Source organism: Microplitis demolitor, chromosome 4, assembly GCF_026212275.2.
Source record: "Microplitis demolitor isolate Queensland-Clemson2020A chromosome 4, iyMicDemo2.1a, whole genome shotgun sequence".
NCBI classification, from domain to species: Eukaryota; Metazoa; Arthropoda; class Insecta; order Hymenoptera; family Braconidae; genus Microplitis; species Microplitis demolitor.
The window spans coordinates 14,518,685-14,540,722 of NC_068548.1; the positions used below are offsets into that span (position 1 = coordinate 14,518,685).

The following is a 22,038-nucleotide window of genomic DNA, read 5'->3' on the forward strand; positions in this document are numbered from 1 at the left end:
AGAAAAAAAACTAAAACTATGCACATGTATAAAACTTAAAAGACTACAAGTGCAGTTTAAAAAAATTTTTTTTTTTTTTTTTTTTTATAATTGATCGTTTTTTAAAAAGTCAAAAAATTATTAAACGTCGGCTAACTTCAGTATCATCTGCATGACGCTGTCTTTAAACATTTAATGGCGTTTTTCTTCGTGCATTAATTACATAAATTATTGTATACATCTAGTGACATCGAGTATTTTACTCTCGTGTATTGGCAACATTTGCTTCGTTCATGCTGCCACAACGGGTATAATACCGATCCCTAGTGAATCCAAATTACGGCATTTTACGGTAAAAGTACGGCAATTTACGGGAAAGTGTGATATTTTTACCACAATTCGCGGTAAATTTCTGCGCATTACGATAATTTGCCGTAAGTTATCTAATTTCACGGTCAATTGCGGTAAATTACCGTAATTTACTATAATTTTGGATCCGTCAGGGATTTGAAAAGATGTTCAATATATTATTTAATCATAGCTTTTATGGGTACTCAACATTATAGACCATTTCAAATCATATTTCATAATATGAGTTTGATCATTTTCAGATAAAGGACGATCTCAACGATTGAATAAAAGTGCCTATGGTAAATACAATAAATTAATGTCATTTATAAATCTATTTTAATAAGTTAGATTGGTTAAAAAATTTTTTTTCACCCCCCGATTGAATGGTGACAGTTTTTTTTTAAATATCGATTATAGGAATGACATCCATACAAATTATGGCAACCATTACCCTAATAGCCACTTTAGCTGAAATTGACAGCAATTTAATTTAGACTTTCTGATCAGAAAGTTTGTGTACATGAGTTGCGACCAACTTGACAACATGTTGTTGACAACTTTCAGCTTATGTAACTGTTGACTACAAGTTGGTCGCAAGTTGCTCAGAAACTTGGCGACAATTTATTGCCGTAACCTGTCACCAAGTTTCTGAGCAATTTGTCAGCAACAGTTATACGAGCTGAAAGTTGTCAACAAGTTGCGGCCAACTTGGCTACCAGGGATTGTAAACATATTGATGTATACATTTGTTTACTTTCTGAAATGGTAAGAATGAACTTTACCTACTTTTTTTATCTTGTAAAAAGTTATCTCTGACAGCCACCTCCCTGATAGTCACCCTAACCATAAGTTCAATACAAGCTACTGCCGTATTCTGAAGCCAACTTAAAGAAAAATACTATCCAGCCAAGCTTACCAGGAACTTTCTCGTTAAGTTAGCCGTAAATGTTTCACTGCAATACTTGTAGAACAATGTCTGGTTATCAGGGCTTAACCGTACGTTAACTTTAAGCTACAGCCGTATTCTGAAGTCAACTTAAAGGGAAGTGTTGGAGAGCAAGTTGCCTTTAAGTTGACAGTAAATTGTCTATAAACTTGAATTCAATTTGACATCAAGTGTTGCTGTCAGATAATGACATTAAGTTAATTGAAAGTTTCACTTCAAATTGACGGCAAGTTCTGTCAAATTACATTCAGATGACGGTAGTAAATTTGCATTAACTTGCACGCAAGTATTATTCAGCCGAGGCTTGCCAGAAACTTGTTGTTAAGTTAGTCGTCATTGTTTCACTGCAGAATTTGCTAAGCAATTATATTTAGAGTGGCTATCAGGGTTACCTTTAAATTGAAGAAAAATTAACCCCAAATTTTTCTTTCCAACTTTTGCTGTCAATTTGTTGACAAATTCGGGCAGCAAATTTCAGCCAAGTGAATGTTAAATTTAAAATTATTAATAAATAGAGTAAATAGCTAGTAAAATAAAATTAAAAAAAAAAATGCGCATTTAAAACATTTAAAAATTAATAAGTGCATTTTTATAAATATTTTTATTTTTATTATTTACTCTATTTATTTATAATTTTAAACTTATTTGATGTCTGCTACATTCACACTCATAAAAAAACATCCAATAAAAAAAAGCAAGAGGAGTAAAACATTCCCAATAAAAATGGCTGCAATCTGTGTTTGTTCCCATTGAAAAAATGCCGGTTTCATCAGAAATGTTTTATTATAAAAAAAACGACAAGGTCCACCATAGTGATTTTCGAAAAAAAAACCTTGCATGAGAACATAGAAAAAAAAAAAAAAAAGGCAAGTCCTCAAGATATCCGTGCCACAGACTTTGGACTGCAGATCAACTGGCGTCCGCGGTAAATTTTTTTATTTTATTTTATTTTTTTATAATAATACGTTTTGGGCAACTTAATGAAATTATCAGGCTCATTTATTAGTGTGTTCTCTTTATATTTATATGGTTTTTATAACGCGTAAGTGTAACATGAAAATAATAAAAATAGTTCAATGTAAAAAAATCGCGTAACCTTGACAAGTCCGTTATAAAGGACAACCTCCTTCGCGTTGGAGCCGTGGAATTATCTTATCAAATTTTGCAAAAAAAAGTCAATCTTTATCAACTTTTGCTTTTATTTTCACAATAAATATTTATTTAGGTGATGATTTTGAGTTTTTAATTACAAAAGGCTCATTGATTTACTTACTGAACGGAAGACGGAATATAAAAATTAATTCTCAGTTTTTGATGGAAATTTTCATAAATTTTTATAAAATCTTTTAAAATTATTGTGCGTTTTAAACACTCGAGTTTGATCATTATTAGGGACATGATTTTTGCCTTATTTTTGAAATGAGTAGTTCAAATTTTTGATATTGCGGCGAAAATATTGGTCTTATTGAAAAAGTTTTCGGGCAAAAGTTTTAGGAAATTTAATTTTTAAAAGAAAATATCTTTTATGATTTTTTTATACGATTAATATTTGCACCATTATTTCAAACTTAAGATTCATAATGAATGATTTAAAATTAGACTAATTATAAAAATCTTAATTTTGAAATTACGACTTTCTTATTAGTCTTAAGAAAAAATGATGAGAGATATTTTTTTTAGAAAATTAAATTTCCTGCAACTTTTCTTTAAAAACTTTTTTCATAACACCAATATTTCTCCCGTAATATAGAAAATTTCACACCACTAATTATTAATTATTTTTAAATTAACGCAAAAATCCTGGCCCTAATCATTATAATTTGCATTTCTTTAGACAAGTCAACATGAAATTATTTATTTAACTAAAAATATCGAAACAAAACAAATTTAAAAAAAATTTCAACTCATAAATAAATTAAATCGTAGTATAAAAAATTAACATTTTATTCTCTAAGGAAAAATAGAGAAAACGGATGAAGAAAAGAAAAAGAAAGGAAAAAAAAATAAAAAGGGAAAAAAAGATGAGAATTATGAAGTAAATAATGAAACCCTCAGTACATTATTTTCTGGTGTAACATCAACTCACATGAATTTAGATGTTGATGATGACGAAGATAATGAAGGGTCTGCTACTCAAGATGAATATGAAGAAAAAAATGTTTGCAAATCATATTCGCAAAAAATAAAGGCTTCAATGAAACGCGGGGAATGTAATCTATTTGAATTTTTTATAAAAGTTTTCAATATTGATCAGTAAGTGAAACTTTACACTGTAAAAAATTCGCGAAGTGAATGCGGATTAAATCCAGAGTGAATGCGGAGTGAATTAATTTTTAATTATTCACTCCCCTCGGAGTGAAATTCACTCCGAAGGGGAGTTTTTGCGGAGTATATAATTTTTTATTAATTTATTTTCTCCGGAGTGAATTTCACTCCGGAGAGGAATTTTAAAGATAGCATTAATAAAATATAACTCCATTAAATATAATCGAAGTAAAAACTCGCGTATTATATTACTGATAAGCTGATACGCACGCACATATTCGGGGACACACGCACACACATATTCGCACACACGCACGCACAACCATACAAACCCAAACAAACGCACGCACACGCGCACACACACACACATCCGCACACACCCGGACACACACACGCACACGTGCACACACACGCACATACTCGCGCACACACACTCGACACACAAACAGTTCAACAGTTTAATATTAATTAAATTCATTCAATTCATCAATTAATAAATTTATTTAAATGCTAAAACTCCGGATCGGAGTGAATTGGGAGTGAAATAAAATCCGCGTCACTCCGCAATCACTTCGCTAAAAAAAATCTCCCAATTCACTCCGCATGCAGAGTGATTTTATTTAAAACTCCGGAACTCCGAGTGGCGGAGTGAATCCGGAGTGAATTCGGATTCAATTTCACTCCAAATTCACTCCGGATTTTTTACAGCGTATCTACTTTGACCTATAAAATACATTTTAAATGTTTTTTCATGATACCAGCATCGAAACTTCAAGTTTCAGTGGCTCGTCAGCCAGTCAAAATAAACTAATTTCAGTTCAATGCCGCGAACAAATATTAGCAAACGCGTAAATTGCGAATCCTTTCAGTCAACGGGCAAAAATGAAGTTGTTTCATCCCTTGGGAAGAGACAAATAATGTTCCTGCCCGCTGAAGACATTTGTGATTTGATACTTGTCATTTATTGGGCGCCTTTTTAGGAAGGCAGGGAAAGAAACCACGTCTCCTTTTGTCCAAGTGGTATGTCGACCAATAGTAATACACAGAATTGGTGCTATGGGAGAACCTATCCAAGCCGGCATGAGGGAAACTGAATGCTAGGAAAGGATCCTATGGGCGCGTACTAGTAGCAGCTGTTGGTTCAGCTCCGCACGCAAGAGGATCTTTGATTTGATCATTGATTTTAGAGTAACGCTAATAAATAGCATTTATAGTTTCTGCCTAATTATAATTGCAAATCACAATTTATGCTTACGTTAACAGTTAATTACACTATTAGTCTTAAATTAACTTGTTTTTAGTGGTCTACTGTCACTGAAACTTGAAGTTCCAATGCAGGTAATCATGAAACATGTAGTGTGTGGAACAGAATAAAACATGATTTCAAACTGTGAGTGACGTCAGCGTACTTCACTCTCCTTTGAAATCGTTTTGTTTCATCTTTTGTTACACAATGTATTGTTTGATAAAGAGTTTTTCTTCCACACATAGTTTTTTTATATTGGCAAATTAATGATGTGCGAATAGATCGAACTTACGAATTATTCGTGTCGAATTGAATCGAACTATTCGATTCTTCGAATTATTCAAAAATTGTATTTTGAACGACTTAAAATTGTAATATTTTTTTTTAATAACGTACCCGCGGGTAATAAGGCCTAAGTGACAGAAATGATATTTGAAATAACTGCCTCCGCTAAAGGCTACTCTAGAAGAAAGGTCTTACATAGAGATGTTACGACAAATTTATAGAGTCCCGATACCACGTTCCCTGTCTTCTAAATTTCATCATCCATTATATGCTGTCGTAGCACAGAAGAAATTATAAAAAACAATCTTGTCTTCTGACTCTTAAAAAGAATACTGATAGTTTTAAGTGCTGTTGAGCAAAACAATCTAGTCTTCTGATTTTTAAAAAGTATTGTTGCTAAATTTAAGTGATGATTCATCTCTAATAGCAATTTTATTAAGTATCGTTAAACTATTCCAGTTTGATTAACCCGTAGGCTTTATCACCCTACCGTCGTAAAATAAGGCCTATTCGTATGGTTTATGTAAAAGTATAATTTTTTGTTTTTTTTATGGTAAAAATTACTATTACTTGAGTATATTTTATGGCTAATGTATTGAAATAAAGATTAATGATACATTTCGATAATTAAATGCAATATTTTCGATTCTATTCAAAATCTCCCTTAGCTAGGCCTTATTATCCGCCGGTATTTTAATTCAAATTTTCGTCAGAGGTAAATACAGCTCACTATTAAATAAAAATTGAATATTTGAAAGCTGATCCGAATTTTTGAATTCGAATCAAATTACTGAGATACGAATAATTCGATTCGAATTTCACGTAAAATAGTTATATTTGATTCGATTCGGTTTGATTATAATTTGCACATCGCTAGCAGATTGAACAAAAGAACAACAGACAAATTTTTAAGAAAATTTTAAGGGCTTGGAATATAAAAAATGCTTTACTGAGTTCCATAAATTGTAAAAAAAAAATTAAACTATTAAAACAATTTCTGCAGCTCAAAATCGGTAGAGTTTCACTTACGTACGATCATAAAATTTTGTTTTTTATTAATGAATAATGAAGTTTAAACGATAAATATTCTACAGCACTAAGATCTCTACTTGCGCCTCTTCCTGGCGAAGAAGATAAATATGTTCTCACAAAGGTGAGAAAAAACTAAATTGATTGTCTGACACTTAGATAACTATAATTAAAAAAAAAAGCATGAACTAAATCTGAACATTTTCAATAATTTTAGAAAGTAGTCGACAAAGTTATAGAAATTCCAATGATACATATAACATATGGCCAATTAACTCAAAACGATCCAGAACTAATGAAAACAAATTTTTTTTACTTTTTAAGAATAAGTGATGAAAAAATTCCAAATTTTGATTCTCAGGAAACTTGTGATAATGAAATTTTAAATTATATTGTGGTCGGATCTTTAAATGGATTTTTTCTGGAATCTCTAAATGAGATGCTGGTTAATGTAAATTTGCTTTAGTAAAATATTTATAAATTTTAATGAAATCAGACAATTGATTGAATGTTTTTTTAACTAATAAAAAAGGTATTCGCTCCTTTAATGGAAATTCAGTTATATGCCAAAACTCCAGAACAAATATATGAAAATCACGAACACGCTAATAGTGACAAAATCGTAAAAACTGACGTTAATCTCATTGGTTCAGAATCTCAGGTAAGAAAATAAAGAGAGTTAATTTTAGTGTGACTAATAAATACAATGGGATTCCGTTAACTCGGACAGCTAGTCTACGGAAGAGCGGAAATTTTCTAGAAATTCCGACTTGTCGAATGCCACTTTACCTTTAAAGAGTAAACTACACGCATGCGCTCTTAGATCTACATATATGATGGTATATAAATTGTAACGTATCTTTTACTTAGATAACTCGATTAAACTTAACAAAATTACACATAATTCTTATTTAACAAATTTACTCAATCCTCTCATTTCCTCCAGATCCTGACGGGCGCCACCCGACTTTTATTTCCCCGGTATCGGCAACCGGTCTAAACGTACACGTAAATTAAAACCTAATATCTAAATCCTTCGGAGATGAGAGAAATGAACGGAGGTAGCGGCATGTCCTGGTGCGCTCAGCATGCTAGGTTGTGGAGAGAGGGTCGCGGTTCTTTTTACGCGGAAGAAGCCGATTAATTAAAATTAAATTAAACAAATTAAAGAAAAGAAAACTACATAAAATATCGTAAAGAGGACGCGAGAGCGACGCGAAGGGTCCAAGCGGCTTGCGGTCGAGTACTCTCGGTTCATCAGACAAATAAATACCTGGGTATGACATCGGGAACCTCTTGTGGACGACGAATCACAAAACTTAACACAATTCTAGATAAATAATAAAATTAAAATAAATAATGCGGTAACTCAAAACGGCAAAATCACGACAAACGGCTCCAAAACAACAAATAAAGCCACAAGCTCCAACGACATCAGCCAAGGGTGTGGTCGAGGCCTACCTTTGGGGCTCTCCGACTCACAACCACTCGCTCCAAGACTCCAAACTCGACTACTGGGTCGACTCGTACTCGAGCGACTCCAAAATCCAACTCTCGGACACCATGGTCAGTTCTCAACTGCCCTTCTCTCGTCTCCTACTCCATTCACGTCTACTCTCTACTACTCCCAGTCACTCTCACATTCACGCTTCTCCATCTATTCTTCCCTCACCACATACTAGCCGTGGACTCGCGGGTCTTCCCGCAGTGTCACTCCCCGTGATATCCGGAGTTAGCGAATCTTTGGCTTCCTCGAGCATCGCAAACGAGGCCTGCCATTCCCAAATAAACGTAAACGTACCCCAGCTAACTCCGGGTACCAACTCGCAGGGGCGGCGACATCTCAGTCGCTCCTCCGCGATCACCACGTCAACCCCGAGAGCTAGGCCTAGGCCTGGTCGTCATCACTGGTCGGGAGGCACGGTATTTTGGCCACTATCCGCAACACAGCTAGACATCCCTCGTTAAATCCACGCTCAACCACACAGACACTCCAAAACATACCACATACCGTACACGTACTCATACTCTCAACACACTTATTTCACCACACACGTACGTCATACTCTCTACTCACTATCCCCTACACTCAACTCCACACACGTACTAACTTTATCTCTCTCTAACACACAGACTCACGCTACTCCCCCTCTAACTCCATCTCCTCGGCAATGTAACGTCACAAAATATACACAGCTATACAAATGTTTAGCAGAGGGTGGGAGATATTATAGCTCGTAGTCGGGTTAAAATTGAGGGATAGTTTCGAGTTAATGGAATCCGATTTAATAGACTTGGACTAGATCATTAATTTGATTATTAATAAATACAGACACTTAAGTTTCATAAAGCTTTGGAGGATAAAGAATGGTCAATAAAGATTGAAAATTTTGATGAATCGCAAAAACAATTGATGTCAACAGGAAAAGATGTTACGAATCAGAGAATTTCATCAGAGTGTGTTGAAGGTATTAATGACAAAAATAAAAAGTTTGAAATTCCAGAAGTGCACGCCTTATACGCGTGTACCATCATTTTTATAATAGTTTATTTACTTCATTTACTGTATAAGCTTTATTCACATTATTTTGCCCCCATCGAAAAGTTATTTTTGAGCTAGGAAAATATAAAGCGCGCAATAGTTACACAAAAACATGTTTTGAATTTTGCGTTCCTAGTGTGACCGCTAGAGTGATTGCACTGCGCACAATACGTTGAATGTACAGTAGATGATACCTTGATAAGTGTTGGTTGGATAAAGAGAGCCCGTGATAGTATATCTTGTCAAAATCTGTTCAAGGCTCAAGGTCAATTTTAAGAGTTGAGCAAATCTTGAGCAAGCCATGCGCAACTATTTTCAACTATAAGGTAAATATCCCAATACCGGAACAAGACCTAATGCCGGAACGATTTGATAATCATTATATTATATTTCAACTCGTACGCGATAAAACTAAATAAAACTTTCTTTATTTGGAACCTTAATCTTTCAGTTAAAAAATAAGATATAAAATAGATTTTAGAAAATATTTAAAATATGAAAAAAAAAAATGTTAATTAGAGCAATAGTCTCGGATTCATGACTTTTTCATGTCTCTTAATGGTTTTGCTAAGAAATCAGTCAATGGTTTTAAGCTTATAGAAAATGCATAGAATTACTTTTCAATAATTTTTTTTTTTTTGTATATGCATCTTGAATGACATAAAATTCAAGAAAACATATTAAAAATATAAAAAAAATAGTATTATTATATTAATTTTACTGTTCGTCTATTGGTACACAAAAATGAACCCGTGCCCAGTACCGGAACAGCCAATCATATTAATGTTATCGATAGACATTAACGGTGAGTTTTATTGACTAGCTAAATCAAGTACAATATTAATTATTACTGGAGCCCTAATATTTAATGCAGTATGTGTGATTGTTATAAAAAATAGATTAAGTATAGATAAACTCTAATTTAAATCATAAAAAATAAATTTTTGTTTTTAGTTTTTTTTTTTTAATTATTTTTCTAGTATAACCTCAAATGATTTATTTTGTTTCTATTCTTTAGTTCAAAATATTTATTTTCATTGAATATTCAATCATTTTAAAATTTTAAATACATTTTACATTATGGGTGTGATATAGCAGACATCAGACAAATTTAAAATTATTAATAAATCGAGTAAATAATTAATAATATAAAATTTAAAAAAATGCAAATTCAAAAAATTTTGAAATTAATAGTGCTTTTGTGTAAATTTTATTTTTTTAATTATTTATCTTAGTTATTTATAATTTTAAAGTTCTCTAATATCTGCTACATTCATACTCGTTTTACATTAATATTATTTAATAATCATTAAGATTTTCACCATGAATAAATGCAAAAAATAACTTATTTTATTTACTGTTCCGGTATTAGGACAACCGAATTCCCGTATTGGGACAAAGCTATTTCAGCGTTCCGGTATTGGGTCTTTTGGGTGTCAAAGAAAAAAATTTTTTTTTTATATTAAATTTAAGAAAAATGAACTAATTTGATTATTTTTAAATTGGTAAATGTCTATTCTATATGATGTAATAAATTATTTTGGTTTATAATTTATTTGAATATTTTTAAAACGATAAAAATCAGTCATATACCCTTCGTCGTTCCGGTATTGGGATATTTACCTTAGTCTTCCATCAGAATTGAGTTAAAACTTGGCACGAACTTTGTGTAAGGCTTGTATTAGACTTGCTATTGAAATCTAGCCACAAGTATCTGCAGTAAGACATATAGGTGGGAAAAGACACTAGTGTTTATCGACTTTGAGATCGGGCTTGCTCAAGTCTTGAACAAGATTGTTATATGGATAACGTTTAATAAATTGTCTGAATGATGGTATAAGATTTATTTTCTTTCTACAAACTGATGAGAGTGTAACAGAGATTTAAAGTAAGTGAATTTAACGGAAATTTTGAAGCTGTTATAGAGCTTTTTTAACGTGGCACATTATGAGGCATGCAATAAATTAAACTAAGGTACCGGCGGGTAATAAGGCCTAGTTAAGGAAGATTTTGAATAGAATCGAAAATATTGTATTTAATTATCGAAATGTATCATTAATCTTTATTTCAATACATTAGCCATAAAATATAATCAAGTAATAGTAATTTTTACCATAAAAAAAACAAAAAATTATACTTTTACACAAACCATACGAATAGACCTTATTTTACTACGGTAGGGTAATAAGGCCCACGGGTTAAACAAACTGGAATAGTTTAACTATACTTAATAAAATTGCTATTAGAGATGAATCATCGCTTAAATTTAGCAACAATACTTTTTAAGAATCAGAGGACTAGATTGTTTTGCTCAACAGCACTTAAAACTATCAGTATTCTTTTTAAGAGTCAGAAGACAAGATTGTTTTTTATAATTTCTTCTGCGCTACAACAGCATATGACAGATGATGAAATATAGAAGACAGGGAACGTGGTATCGGGACTTTATAAATTTTTCGTAACATCTCTATGCAAGACCCTTCTTCTAGAGTAGCCTTAAGCAGAGGCCGCTATTTTAAATATCGTTTCTGTCACTCAGGCCTTATTACCCAACAGGTCTTATTACCCTCGAGTACATAATATTGTAAAATAAAAGTATTAATAACTAATTCATTGATTTCAGAACATTCTGAATCACTAAAAACATTTAGTGATCCCTGTCATAAACATATCAAGAAAACTAATATTAAACAACTTTTGAAATATCTTGAAGAATTAACAGCTTCTGTGCAGTGGAATCTCGAGAATATCGGAGACGATATTTTGATACCTCTACCAAAAACATTAGATTTATTAAATACCGATTTTTTAAATATTGAGTTTGCTGCACTTGATAAAAATATGATTGAACAACTGGAGAATATTGTTATCAATTGGGAAAAACATATAAATAAAGTATTAGATACTTATAAAAATAAAATTCCACAAGGCAAGGGCCCAATGGCTGAGTATGACTATTGGCACGATCGATTAATTGGCTTGTCGATATTAGTAGAAAATTTGAATTCACCAATAGCCAAAAAAATTAAATCAATTTTAAATGAAGCTCGGTCATCCATATTATCAGCATTCCATTGGTTTGAAATTGAGCTTTGGAAATATTACACAGAAGCACGAGAAAATAACAAATTTCTCTTCACAGTATTACGATACTTCAACGTAAGTGTAAATATATTATTTTTTTTATTTATACATCTATAGTTGAGATATTTATGTAGAAGTAGGACTCCATATTCTAATATTAAGCGAGAATTCAAAATTTTACACATATTGCTTTCCCTATTGAAAAAACCCATCTGGGATTGTATAGGAACCCATTGGAATCCATATAGAAAAATATGAATTTATAAAAGAACCTATAGGGATTGATACATAGGTGTGTATCTTATGTTACTTTCATCAATTTTTTAATCCTTCAGCTACTAAGCTCAAATAGGTATCATGAGTTATAGATGAAACTAAGACCATAAAATTTAATTCTTCATGTAACTAAACATGTGAGAATGAAATAATTATAAGTAATTATTCTGCAAGCAGGAACTTCAGAAAATGTGTGAAGTCCCGCTTCTATACAAATACCAAAGTTCAAGAGACTGTGGTTGAAGTGGGGCTTGGAATGGGTCCCCCGTGGTACCGATTCCCTGTATTGGTTTACAGATTTCTCATGGTTAGTGGTGGGACGCAATTTCTCCCCATACCCATAAAGGTTTCCTCCACTTATATAAACACTAAGATTTTCAGACATGCCATTATACACTCTTTCCCTCATCCATCACCTAGTGTTCTCTTATCTCCGAGTTTTTGCGGGCGCCATGATGTTTTAAGACACAAAATAGCGGGGTAAGGCACATTCGGGATGTGTGGTGTAGGTAAAGTAGTATTTTGTTGTGGTTGATGAATAAACTATAGAATTTATGTTTGAGTCTACTTTCAAATTTAAATCGCTTTTGGGCGTCACTCAAAAGTCAGTTTTCGCTAAAACACGCATGCAAATTGTGAAATAAACGTCATTTACACCCTATTAATTCTACACGATTTTAAATTGCCCGCAAGTTAGAATTAACGAAACAAAATTTGAACATGGAATTTATTTAATAAATAAATATATCAATACTTTATTGATCATTATCTCGCTTAACTACGCCATAAAATAATTAGATATCTATTTTTTTTGTAAAGATTATATTTTTTTGATATTAAGCTTTACACGCTCGTCTGAGGTAATACGATATTTTAAACGATAAATCGTATGTTTTAATGTATTTACCCGCGGCTTATTACGTTTGAACATACTCGTCCTTGTTGAAAATGCGTCACAACCTCAGACTCGTGACGTCAAGACAAGCCTACAGCGATATTTCGCCTTATACCTATAAATAAAAAATAATTAATTAATTTGTACTTTTAATAACTATATAAATGAATTTTGCACAGTTAATTACTGAATCTAATGAATTGCAAGTTATCAATGAGGCTCTTCCATCATTAATGGAAGGTATGAAAATGATTTGGATTTTGTCTAAGTATTTTAATACTGAAGAAAGAATGACTTCACTTTTGGAGAGCATTTCTTGGCAATTATGTGAAAATATTAAAAATACTTTATCAGTAAAGGAACTTTTCAGGTATTTGGTTTTATATAAAAATTAATTTTCCCGAAGTATAATTTCAAATGAAAATTCGAATTTCGAAAACTAGAATGAAACAAATATGGTAATCATTGCTAAAATTTTAAAGAAATAATTCCCACAATCTTATCGTATTACTTCCCATGCATAATGGGAATGATTACCATAATATATAGGGTTTATTCACATAGGGGCCGTTACAATATGATTATAGAATTTATTCTTGCCCTGGCGGGTCCGAATTACGATAATTGCCGTACGGTATTCTAGAGAATTACAAAAAATTACGGTATTTTGTGGTAAGTTACGGTCTTTCGCGGCAAGTTACAGCATATAACGGTCAATTGCGGTATTTTACGGTAAACTGTAGGTTTAAATTATAAAATTTTTATAATTAGCCTAATCCCATCGGAAATTTGCGGATTTTTTACCGCAAATTACCGGATTTTCTCGTAATTTACCGTAAATCATTTTAAACTGCAGCAAATTTGCTGTCAAATACAGAACTTTACCGTCATTTGGATCTGCTAGAGTATTAGCTTATGGGAACTATTCTTATAAGTATGGTAATCATTACAATAATTCTATTACCATGTGATATGGGGACCGTTACCATAATAATTGTTCCCTACAGTTATGGAAACATTTCCTAGAAAGTAATGTTCTGTATCCCATAATTCCAAGTAATTATTACCATAACTATAAAATTTCATAAACGTATAAAAGGAATGGTTACTATGAATTTTTCTTTGTGTAGAAAACCATTGGAAGAAATTTCACTGCAAGCTCAGAATGCCTATAAAATGTTGAAAAGTTGGAAAACTTTGTACTTAGTAACACGCGAAAATATCGAATCGTCTGAAAAAGGTAGACGATGGGAATTCGATCAGCAACGATTGTTTAGTGAGACAGAATATATCGCGAAAGTATGCAATGATTTCAATGAAATTGCAAGTGTTCTTCAAAACTTCTACAACATTTTCGGGCCTGAGTTGAAATCAATCATCACTGATCCAGCGCAAATAGATGTCATTGTAAAAAGAGTTGATGAGTTAATTGAACCGATTCTACATGCTGATTTTAATATTTTTAATAAACTTAATCAAGAAAACTGGGATGCTACTATGGCTTGGTTTTACTTGGAAGTAACTTCTTTACAAAACGAAGCACTATTTTTAATGGATGATTGTTTCATGATATTAATTAATGCTGAACAAGCTTTGGAAGTGCTACTCAAATTTAAAAATATTCAAACGAGGCAAGCTATTCAAGAATGTTTATCAATGAAATTCGATGTTATTATGCAGCAATTCAACAAAGAAATTAACAAAGTTGAAAATATATTTAATTCAGGTAATATTACATTTTGAGTTTTTTTAAATTTCATCGTACACAGTAAAAAATATTGTGTATTTGTGTTACAAACGGACCGCAATGAATTTTTTGTGTTGATTATTTTGTGTTAAATCAAGGCATTGCTCTGAATTAGTCAAAAATCTTAAATCAATGTACAAATCAACACTTTAAAAGTGTTACAGTGTTACCTACTACAAAAATCCAAATTGTTAACATTTTTTAAGTGTTACTTTAAAATTAACATTAAGTTTATGTTGAAAACTCAATTGATAGTTACGGCGAAATTCCCTATAAAAAAAATCCATGTATAATTTCATGGGAACCCATAGAAATTCATATTTCATGTTTTGTGTAAAAATCACGCGAAATTACCAGATGTAGCGTGATAACCTTGTCACGATTTCTAGATATCGTTTTTCCCAGAGTAGTACGTTGTCCAGCATGTCCGTTAGGACTATCTAATGACACCCGATTGACCATCTCTAATTCGAGATATTTATAATCACAGTTTGGATAATTAAAATTACGAGCGATGAGGAGTACACGTTTTAAGTCGCGTTTGTGATTCTAATCAAAAAACTAACAATCAGAAATTTTTGAAAAGCTAATAGAAAATTAATGAATTTGTCCTAAATTATAAAAAAAAAAAAAAAAAAAAAAGGATTTACCATCTCATTGTTGGGATATAGCCACTCAAAGTTCAAAAATAAATAAAAAATATACTCGTGGATGCATTGGAAAGAAAGAATCTGACAACGCTGTACACGAGTATGCATTGACTATTTAAACGGTAAATTTAAACAGATACTTACTTCACTATACAGCAACTGGTGAAGCATATGTGACGATGTCAAATTATAATTTAAGAAAATGTTTAACAGCATTTGTGTATACGTATATTTGAGTAATGTGTAGGTAAACTTTTTACGGGTACAGTATTAAATAAAAGCAATGTCTCATTTTAACTACAACCTAACCTACCCTTGCTACGCATAGGGGAGATGTGCTGCAGTTGTAACAAGGGGCAGTTGTAACACTCAATAAAAAACTATTAAAAAAATTGAAAATTATTATTATTTTTTTTTTAACTTGTTCAAAATAGTAAATTATTGATTAGATCAAAGTTTCAATTATTAATCTTGTTCCGATATTAAAACATTGAGAATTATTGAAAATATGCGTAAAAACTTTTTTTTGTACGCTTCAAAATTTTTTAAATAACATTTGTTTTCTAATGTTATGATGTGAGACTTGTATTCATACTTTAAGGAACATATCAAGAGTATTGTATAATCGAATTTTATATCAATTTACTGATTTTTGTTATTGTAATTAGATTTTTATTAACAATTCTGCGTGAGGGTCAATTGTAACACTTGAACGAGTAGCAATTGTAACACTCAGAGTCGTGTATGGGATCTGCGCAAACTGGATGCGCCACAAATCTACTCTGGGATAGTGTAGTTTTAATATTTATAAATGTTTAATAATTTATATTACAGATACAAATATATGTGCTACTTTAAGTTTAAATATTTGACTCTAAGAGTTAATTAAGTATAATAGTATGTATTAAGACTGAATAATAAAAGCAATTTGGTGAAAAATATCTATTTCGTTTCGTGTTACAATCGCCCCTGCACTGTGTTACAACTGCAGCACACGCGCGCCGCCATCTTGGCCCCTGACTGTAGTTAAATAAATTGATTTTTTAATAAGTTAACATTGACTTTTTACTAATTAACCGAGTCAGTCACATAAAAGATACTATCAGCCAACTTTCTGACAGTTTTTAAGTTTACTATCTTGAAACAAACAAATAAAATCGAAAAATAAAATTTTTTGTTACAACTGTAGCACCTCTCCCCTATAGTTCATAACTTTTTGACAATATTGTAACAGAAAAACTACCTTAACTAGATTTCCATATGAATTTTTGCATGGTGTGAATTTCCATGGAAATCTATCGAAGAATCTATGCTGGATCGTTTCTAACCCAAATTATGTTGATTTCCACACAATAATTTTTGCTGCGCAAATTAATTAATAATTAATAAATAATTAATAATTAATAAATAAAAATTTTTCTAGGCAAAAGTAACCCGCCTTTATTAAAATATCATTTACCGATCGCTGGTTCTATATTTTGGGAACGACAACTAGTTAATAGGTTACATGGCCCAGTGATGACATTTAAACATGTCCCAGAACTCAATCAAAGTCACTTAAAGTCGTTAGTTTTTAGTCAGTATCTAGATGCCGCTAAACGAATGAAACAATTCGAAGATACAAAATTTAGTTCTTGGAATAATAAAGCTAATTCGCTGATATTAAATGCAATGAAGAGACATATTTTAAATATCGTTTCAATAAACAAAAGTATATTATTCACACTTAAATACGAAAGATTGAAATAAAAAATTTCTGGTTAACAAATTTTTGTTTTAGTTGTTATACAAGAGCAGACAGTTGCAAAGAACAAAAGTGTTACTGTTAGAAGGTTGCGATGTATCGACTCTCAGACACAAGAGCTTAGTTCCGGGGGGAAAAACTTATACTTTGATTCGGCAGGTTCAAAAATGGGATCTGGTTTAAAGGGCTTAGTTAATAAAGTGCTCAAGCTACAAATCAATTTCAACAAAATTCATGAGACGCTACGTCCAGTGAAAATAACAGATGATAAAATAATGGTTGAACAACAATTATCTTTTCAAGTTAATTTTGATTTAAAACTTTTCGAAATAATTTGTGAAGCAGAAATGTTGGAACAATTGAAATTTGAATTGTCAACTTCTATGAGAGATCTGGGGATCCAAAAAGATCGACTAAAAGTAGATATAGAGCTCACACAAACGACAATTGATCAGTATAATAGAATAATGAGTAAATTAGATGTAGCGGATGTAAGTAATATTTTTTTCTTAGGGAATTGGTATTATACTCAAGTGAGGGTTCAATGGCACAAGTGAAGCGAGCCACTCACAAAAATGACTAAGGTACCCGCGGGTAATAAGGCCTAAGTGACAGAAATGATATTTAAAATCAGCGCCTCCACTAAAGACTACTCTAGTAGAAGAGTCTTGCATAGAGATGTTACGACAAATTTATAGAGTCCCGATACCACGTCCCCTGTCTTCTATATTTCATCATCCGTCATATGCTGTCGTAGCGCAGAAGAAATTATAAAAAACAATCTAGTCGTCTGACTCTTAAAAAGAATACTGATAATTTCAAGTGCTGTTGAGCAAATCAATCTAGTCTTCTGATTCTTAAAAAGTATTGTTGCTAAATTTAAGCGATGATTCATCTCTAATTCCAATTTTATTAAGTATCGTTAAACTATTCCAGTTTGTTTAACCCGTGGGCGTTATTACCCTATGGTAGTAAAATAAGGCCTATTCGTATGGTTCTTGTAAAAGTATAATTTTTTGTTTGTTTTTGGTAAAAATTACCATTACTTGATTAGATTTTGTGGTTAATGTATTGAAATGAAGATTAATGATACATTTGGATAATTAAATGCAATATTTTCGATTCTATTCAAAATCTCCCTTAACTAGGCCTTACTACCCGCCAGTATCTTATACAGTGTTATGTATAATATTTCAGATTTGATTATTATTAAATTTTTATGTACTTTTCTTATTTTAGGTTAGGTTACTTAAAAACATGATAAAAAGTATTGATAAATACATACAGTCTGGAGTGACGAGATTGAACTGGTATTCCTTAGATATACCTAATTTCGCTACGCATAGTAAAAAACTGTTAAAAAATTTAGAATCGGTCATTACTCAAGTTAATCACATAAAAAAAGATCTCGATAATCGAATAGAATATATCAGCACTTATAATCTAGTCACTACATCGATTGATCTCACTGATTCAGATTACAAGTTACTTCAGTGCAACGTAAGTACTTTGTGATATTTTAACTTCCAGCGTTCATAAACTCTTTTTAAGAGCGGTTATCAGTTATTATCGGCTGGGTTTTTTTCGGAAACAAAATCTCTCAATACGAAACACAGACCGCACTTTTATGCATTACTGTCTAATCTAGCATAGTGCGCTTTAATTGTTTCATAACATTCGCTTGTTTAAGAGAAAAACTCGGCCAAAGTTTCTATTTACTGTACAAGTGCAACAAAGATAGTACCGTCCGTGGACTTGAGTATAATAGAGAGAAAAGTGCGAACCCCTGTTAAATGTTAAATTTTCTCGATTAAGTCATTTATTTTATTGGGTTTCAATTATTTTGATTTCCTCTGTGAATCTCAGTTAAACACTAAAGTTTACTAGTTTTTTTACTATCGCTTACGAAAAATTCGTACACTTGAAAGTGTGCAAAAATGAATTATTTCTTACGGAAAGCCTAAAACAACTGCATTTGAAGTGCTGATAAATAAAACTTTTAAGAGAAAAGCGACTCTTGAATAATGTTCTTCATTGACCAAATAGTAACTACACTGAATTATGTAATCACTATAGGAAGCTATACTGCCGTACTCATTCTGGTGGATCCGAATTACGGTGCAATTATCGTGAATGAGTGAAATTATCATAAGCGGTGAAAAATGAAACATATGGCCAAACATAGTTATTTATGGCTATATATGATCATGTATACCCGTAATACATGAATTATATATGATCATACATGGAAAAAAAACCCACATCTCATGGCTCGATCTCGAGTTTTACCGATTCAGAGTCTAATTTTTCGATGCAATAACTATTGTAACGGATTGAGTAGGAAGGGCTTTCGACACTCGTGTGTTGGCAACACTCGCCTAACGGCTCGTGAACCAATCACATTCGTTGTCGAAAGCATCTTCCACTCAATGCGTTAACACACTAATTTAATTATGTATAACTTTTTTCACCGTGCTAAAATTAATTATGTCGAGTATTTGCTGTAAATTACCGTAATACAGTAGTGTAGGGTAAATGATAGGCTTTACAGTAATTCTACTGTGATTAACAGTAACGATATTACTCTTAATCAAGAACAAGAACTTTGCTATTGATGATTGCACAAGTAATTACTGTATTGTTATCGTAGTTTTACTGCAAATTTACTGTATCCGTTCAGCCATGCTATCGTAGGATTACGACAAGATTACGGTCTATTACCCCAGTTTCACCATCTACGGTATTTTACCGCAATTCTACCACAATATTGGGTCCACCAGCTCACTGTTTTAAATTAATGATTGTTAAATTTTGCAAAGAAATTATTTTCAGTTGACCAAATTCAATTGACATGTTTTTTAGATGTATTTTTCGGATATAAAAGCAAAGAGAACAAAGTTAGTTGACGGAATTTTAAAAGCTTACCAGTCAATTAGCCCTATATTGATAAAATTGGAAAGTCTAGTTGAAAACACAACCACTGGCAAAAGTAAAGCGATGCAATTTTTTTATGAACGATATGAACAAACAATTTTCACAGCCTTTATAACGTAATATGAAAAGATTAATTACTTTCAACAGTATTTTATAACGATTATAGTATAATTGAAAACATAAAATTTAAGGTGCCTAGTGAGCAATTTAGACGCTTTAAATATTCTATTATTGGGAAATAGATCTATTTTCGTAGTCGATGCAGCTTTATTATCTTCTGAAGTAATTCTTCGTCCCTCTCCGAATGAAATCAACGTAATAATCTTGGGAGACATAAAAGATTTGCTTGAAAGATTTAAACTGTTTCCAAGATGGGCAGCGGAAAGTTGTCACGAATGTAAACAAATGAAAGAAACGAGTACAGACAGTTTTTACAGATTCAGTTTTTTTGATAACGTTATGAGCATTCAAGTAAGACATTAAATTTTAGTTAAAATTATTAATTATTATAATCGATAATTAAAAAATGGTTTTTTAGATTATCAATGATCGTATTGCTACTATTCAAAATACGACTCAAAGATTGACAGTAGAATGTTGGAAATATCTGTATAAATGGAAAAAGTACAGTAATTTATGGCGAGCTGATAAATCTCAAATATGTGAAAAATTTGTTGTTACGTGTCCGACTCTCAATCAATACGATGAAAAATTCACGTACTACGATACAATAATAGAAAAAATCGAGGAATGGACACCATATTATGACATATCCAGTATCAAGTAACTTTTCATTATAAAATTATGTTTTTTAACTTCCCGCTAAGAAAATTGAAAATTTTCAAAAATTCGGGAAGTTATTGGTTTCAGTCCGATTTTCGAAAATCGAATTTCTAAGAGATCTTGACGTATTGAGGTTCTAGGAAGCTATCCTGACTAATTTCACGATGATGTCCGAGTGTATGTATATATGTATGTACGTACGTACGTACGAGTGTATGTAAATATCTATAACTTTTGAACGGGTAAACGGATTTTGATCGTCAAGGTGTCATTCGACGCGGCTTCCTAGAATCTCAAAATGTCAAGATTTATTAGAAATTAGATTTTTGAAAATTGAACCGAAACCAATAACTTCCCGAATTTTTGAAAATTTTCAATTTTCTTAGTGGGAAGATAAAAAAACACAAATATTGTATTGACCGTTTCTAGCACACAGATTATGCTAATTTTAACACAATATTTTTTACTGTATATGATAAAAATTTTTACTTATATATCAATTCAATAAATTATATGATTATTAAAACATTTGTTTCACAGAATAAATTTGACTCCACTACTAAAAAGCATTAAAGAGCATGCCCAAAAATGGAAACAACTTTTGGGAGATTATCTAATATCAGAAACCAAACAATCAATGAAAAACTTGACATCTAAAATTAATATATTTCGATCGGAAATAGAACTTGTTATCAATAGTTTGAGCAGATTCAAAGCAGTCATGCAAACAATAGGAAATATTAAAAAAATGTCAATACAAGCCATGGTTCAATATAATGAATACCACGAAACCTTCAAAACATTGAGAACACGTGGAATAGTATTTTCACCCGAGCTTGAAGACCAAGCTTATAAAATTCAAAAAGATTGGGAATCGATTTATTTTGAATCACTTTATCGAGCTACAACATTAGAGAGCACAAAAGATCGCTTTCGCCAAATGACTGAAGAACAAATTTCTGATCTTCTGAAAGAATGTGAAGAGTTTGCTGAGTATTTCAATGAAAATGGACCTGGAAGTGTTGGTAATGATCTTGATAGTGGACTCGTAAAAATGGAAGTGAGTTATTTTTCGATATTGATACCCATATAACAATCTCATAGCAATCTTGCTCAAGTCTGATTACCAGTACACTAGTTGTCTACGTTTCTATCCCTGTTTAGAAAATCTTATAGAATCCAATAGATTCTCATAAATTTCCATAGAGATTTCATAAGAATGAATGAGTTCTATGAGAAGTGGTATAGTTAAGTATAGGGAAGTCAAAAACTTCGTGTTATG

The 22,038-nt window shown here is 31.8% G+C and overlaps 2 protein-coding genes across 2 annotated transcripts in view; one reads left to right on the forward strand and one right to left on the reverse strand.

Annotated features, from left to right (window-relative positions):
- LOC106693109 (methyltransferase-like protein 22) overlaps positions 1 to 22,038 on the reverse strand; it is a 62,813-nt gene that overhangs the window by 19,019 nt on the left and 21,756 nt on the right. The gene's annotated exons all lie outside the window — the stretch shown is intronic.
- Positions 3,325 to 22,038, forward strand: part of LOC103576982 (dynein axonemal heavy chain 10) — a 68,897-nt gene continuing 50,183 nt past the window's right edge. The window contains exons 1-15 of the mRNA XM_014444728.2: positions 3,325 to 3,486; positions 6,167 to 6,225; positions 6,319 to 6,552; positions 6,634 to 6,762; positions 8,434 to 8,569; positions 11,267 to 11,802; positions 13,078 to 13,268; positions 14,029 to 14,624; positions 16,719 to 17,006; positions 17,076 to 17,530; positions 18,279 to 18,539; positions 19,902 to 20,089; positions 20,165 to 20,444; positions 20,512 to 20,756; positions 21,297 to 21,816. Of these exons, the coding sequence (XP_014300214.1) occupies positions 3,363 to 3,486; positions 6,167 to 6,225; positions 6,319 to 6,552; positions 6,634 to 6,762; positions 8,434 to 8,569; positions 11,267 to 11,802; positions 13,078 to 13,268; positions 14,029 to 14,624; positions 16,719 to 17,006; positions 17,076 to 17,530; positions 18,279 to 18,539; positions 19,902 to 20,089; positions 20,165 to 20,444; positions 20,512 to 20,756; positions 21,297 to 21,816 (4,242 nt within the window). The 5' untranslated portion in view covers positions 3,325 to 3,362. The remainder of the gene's footprint in view (positions 3,487 to 6,166; positions 6,226 to 6,318; positions 6,553 to 6,633; positions 6,763 to 8,433; positions 8,570 to 11,266; positions 11,803 to 13,077; positions 13,269 to 14,028; positions 14,625 to 16,718; positions 17,007 to 17,075; positions 17,531 to 18,278; positions 18,540 to 19,901; positions 20,090 to 20,164; positions 20,445 to 20,511; positions 20,757 to 21,296; positions 21,817 to 22,038) is intronic.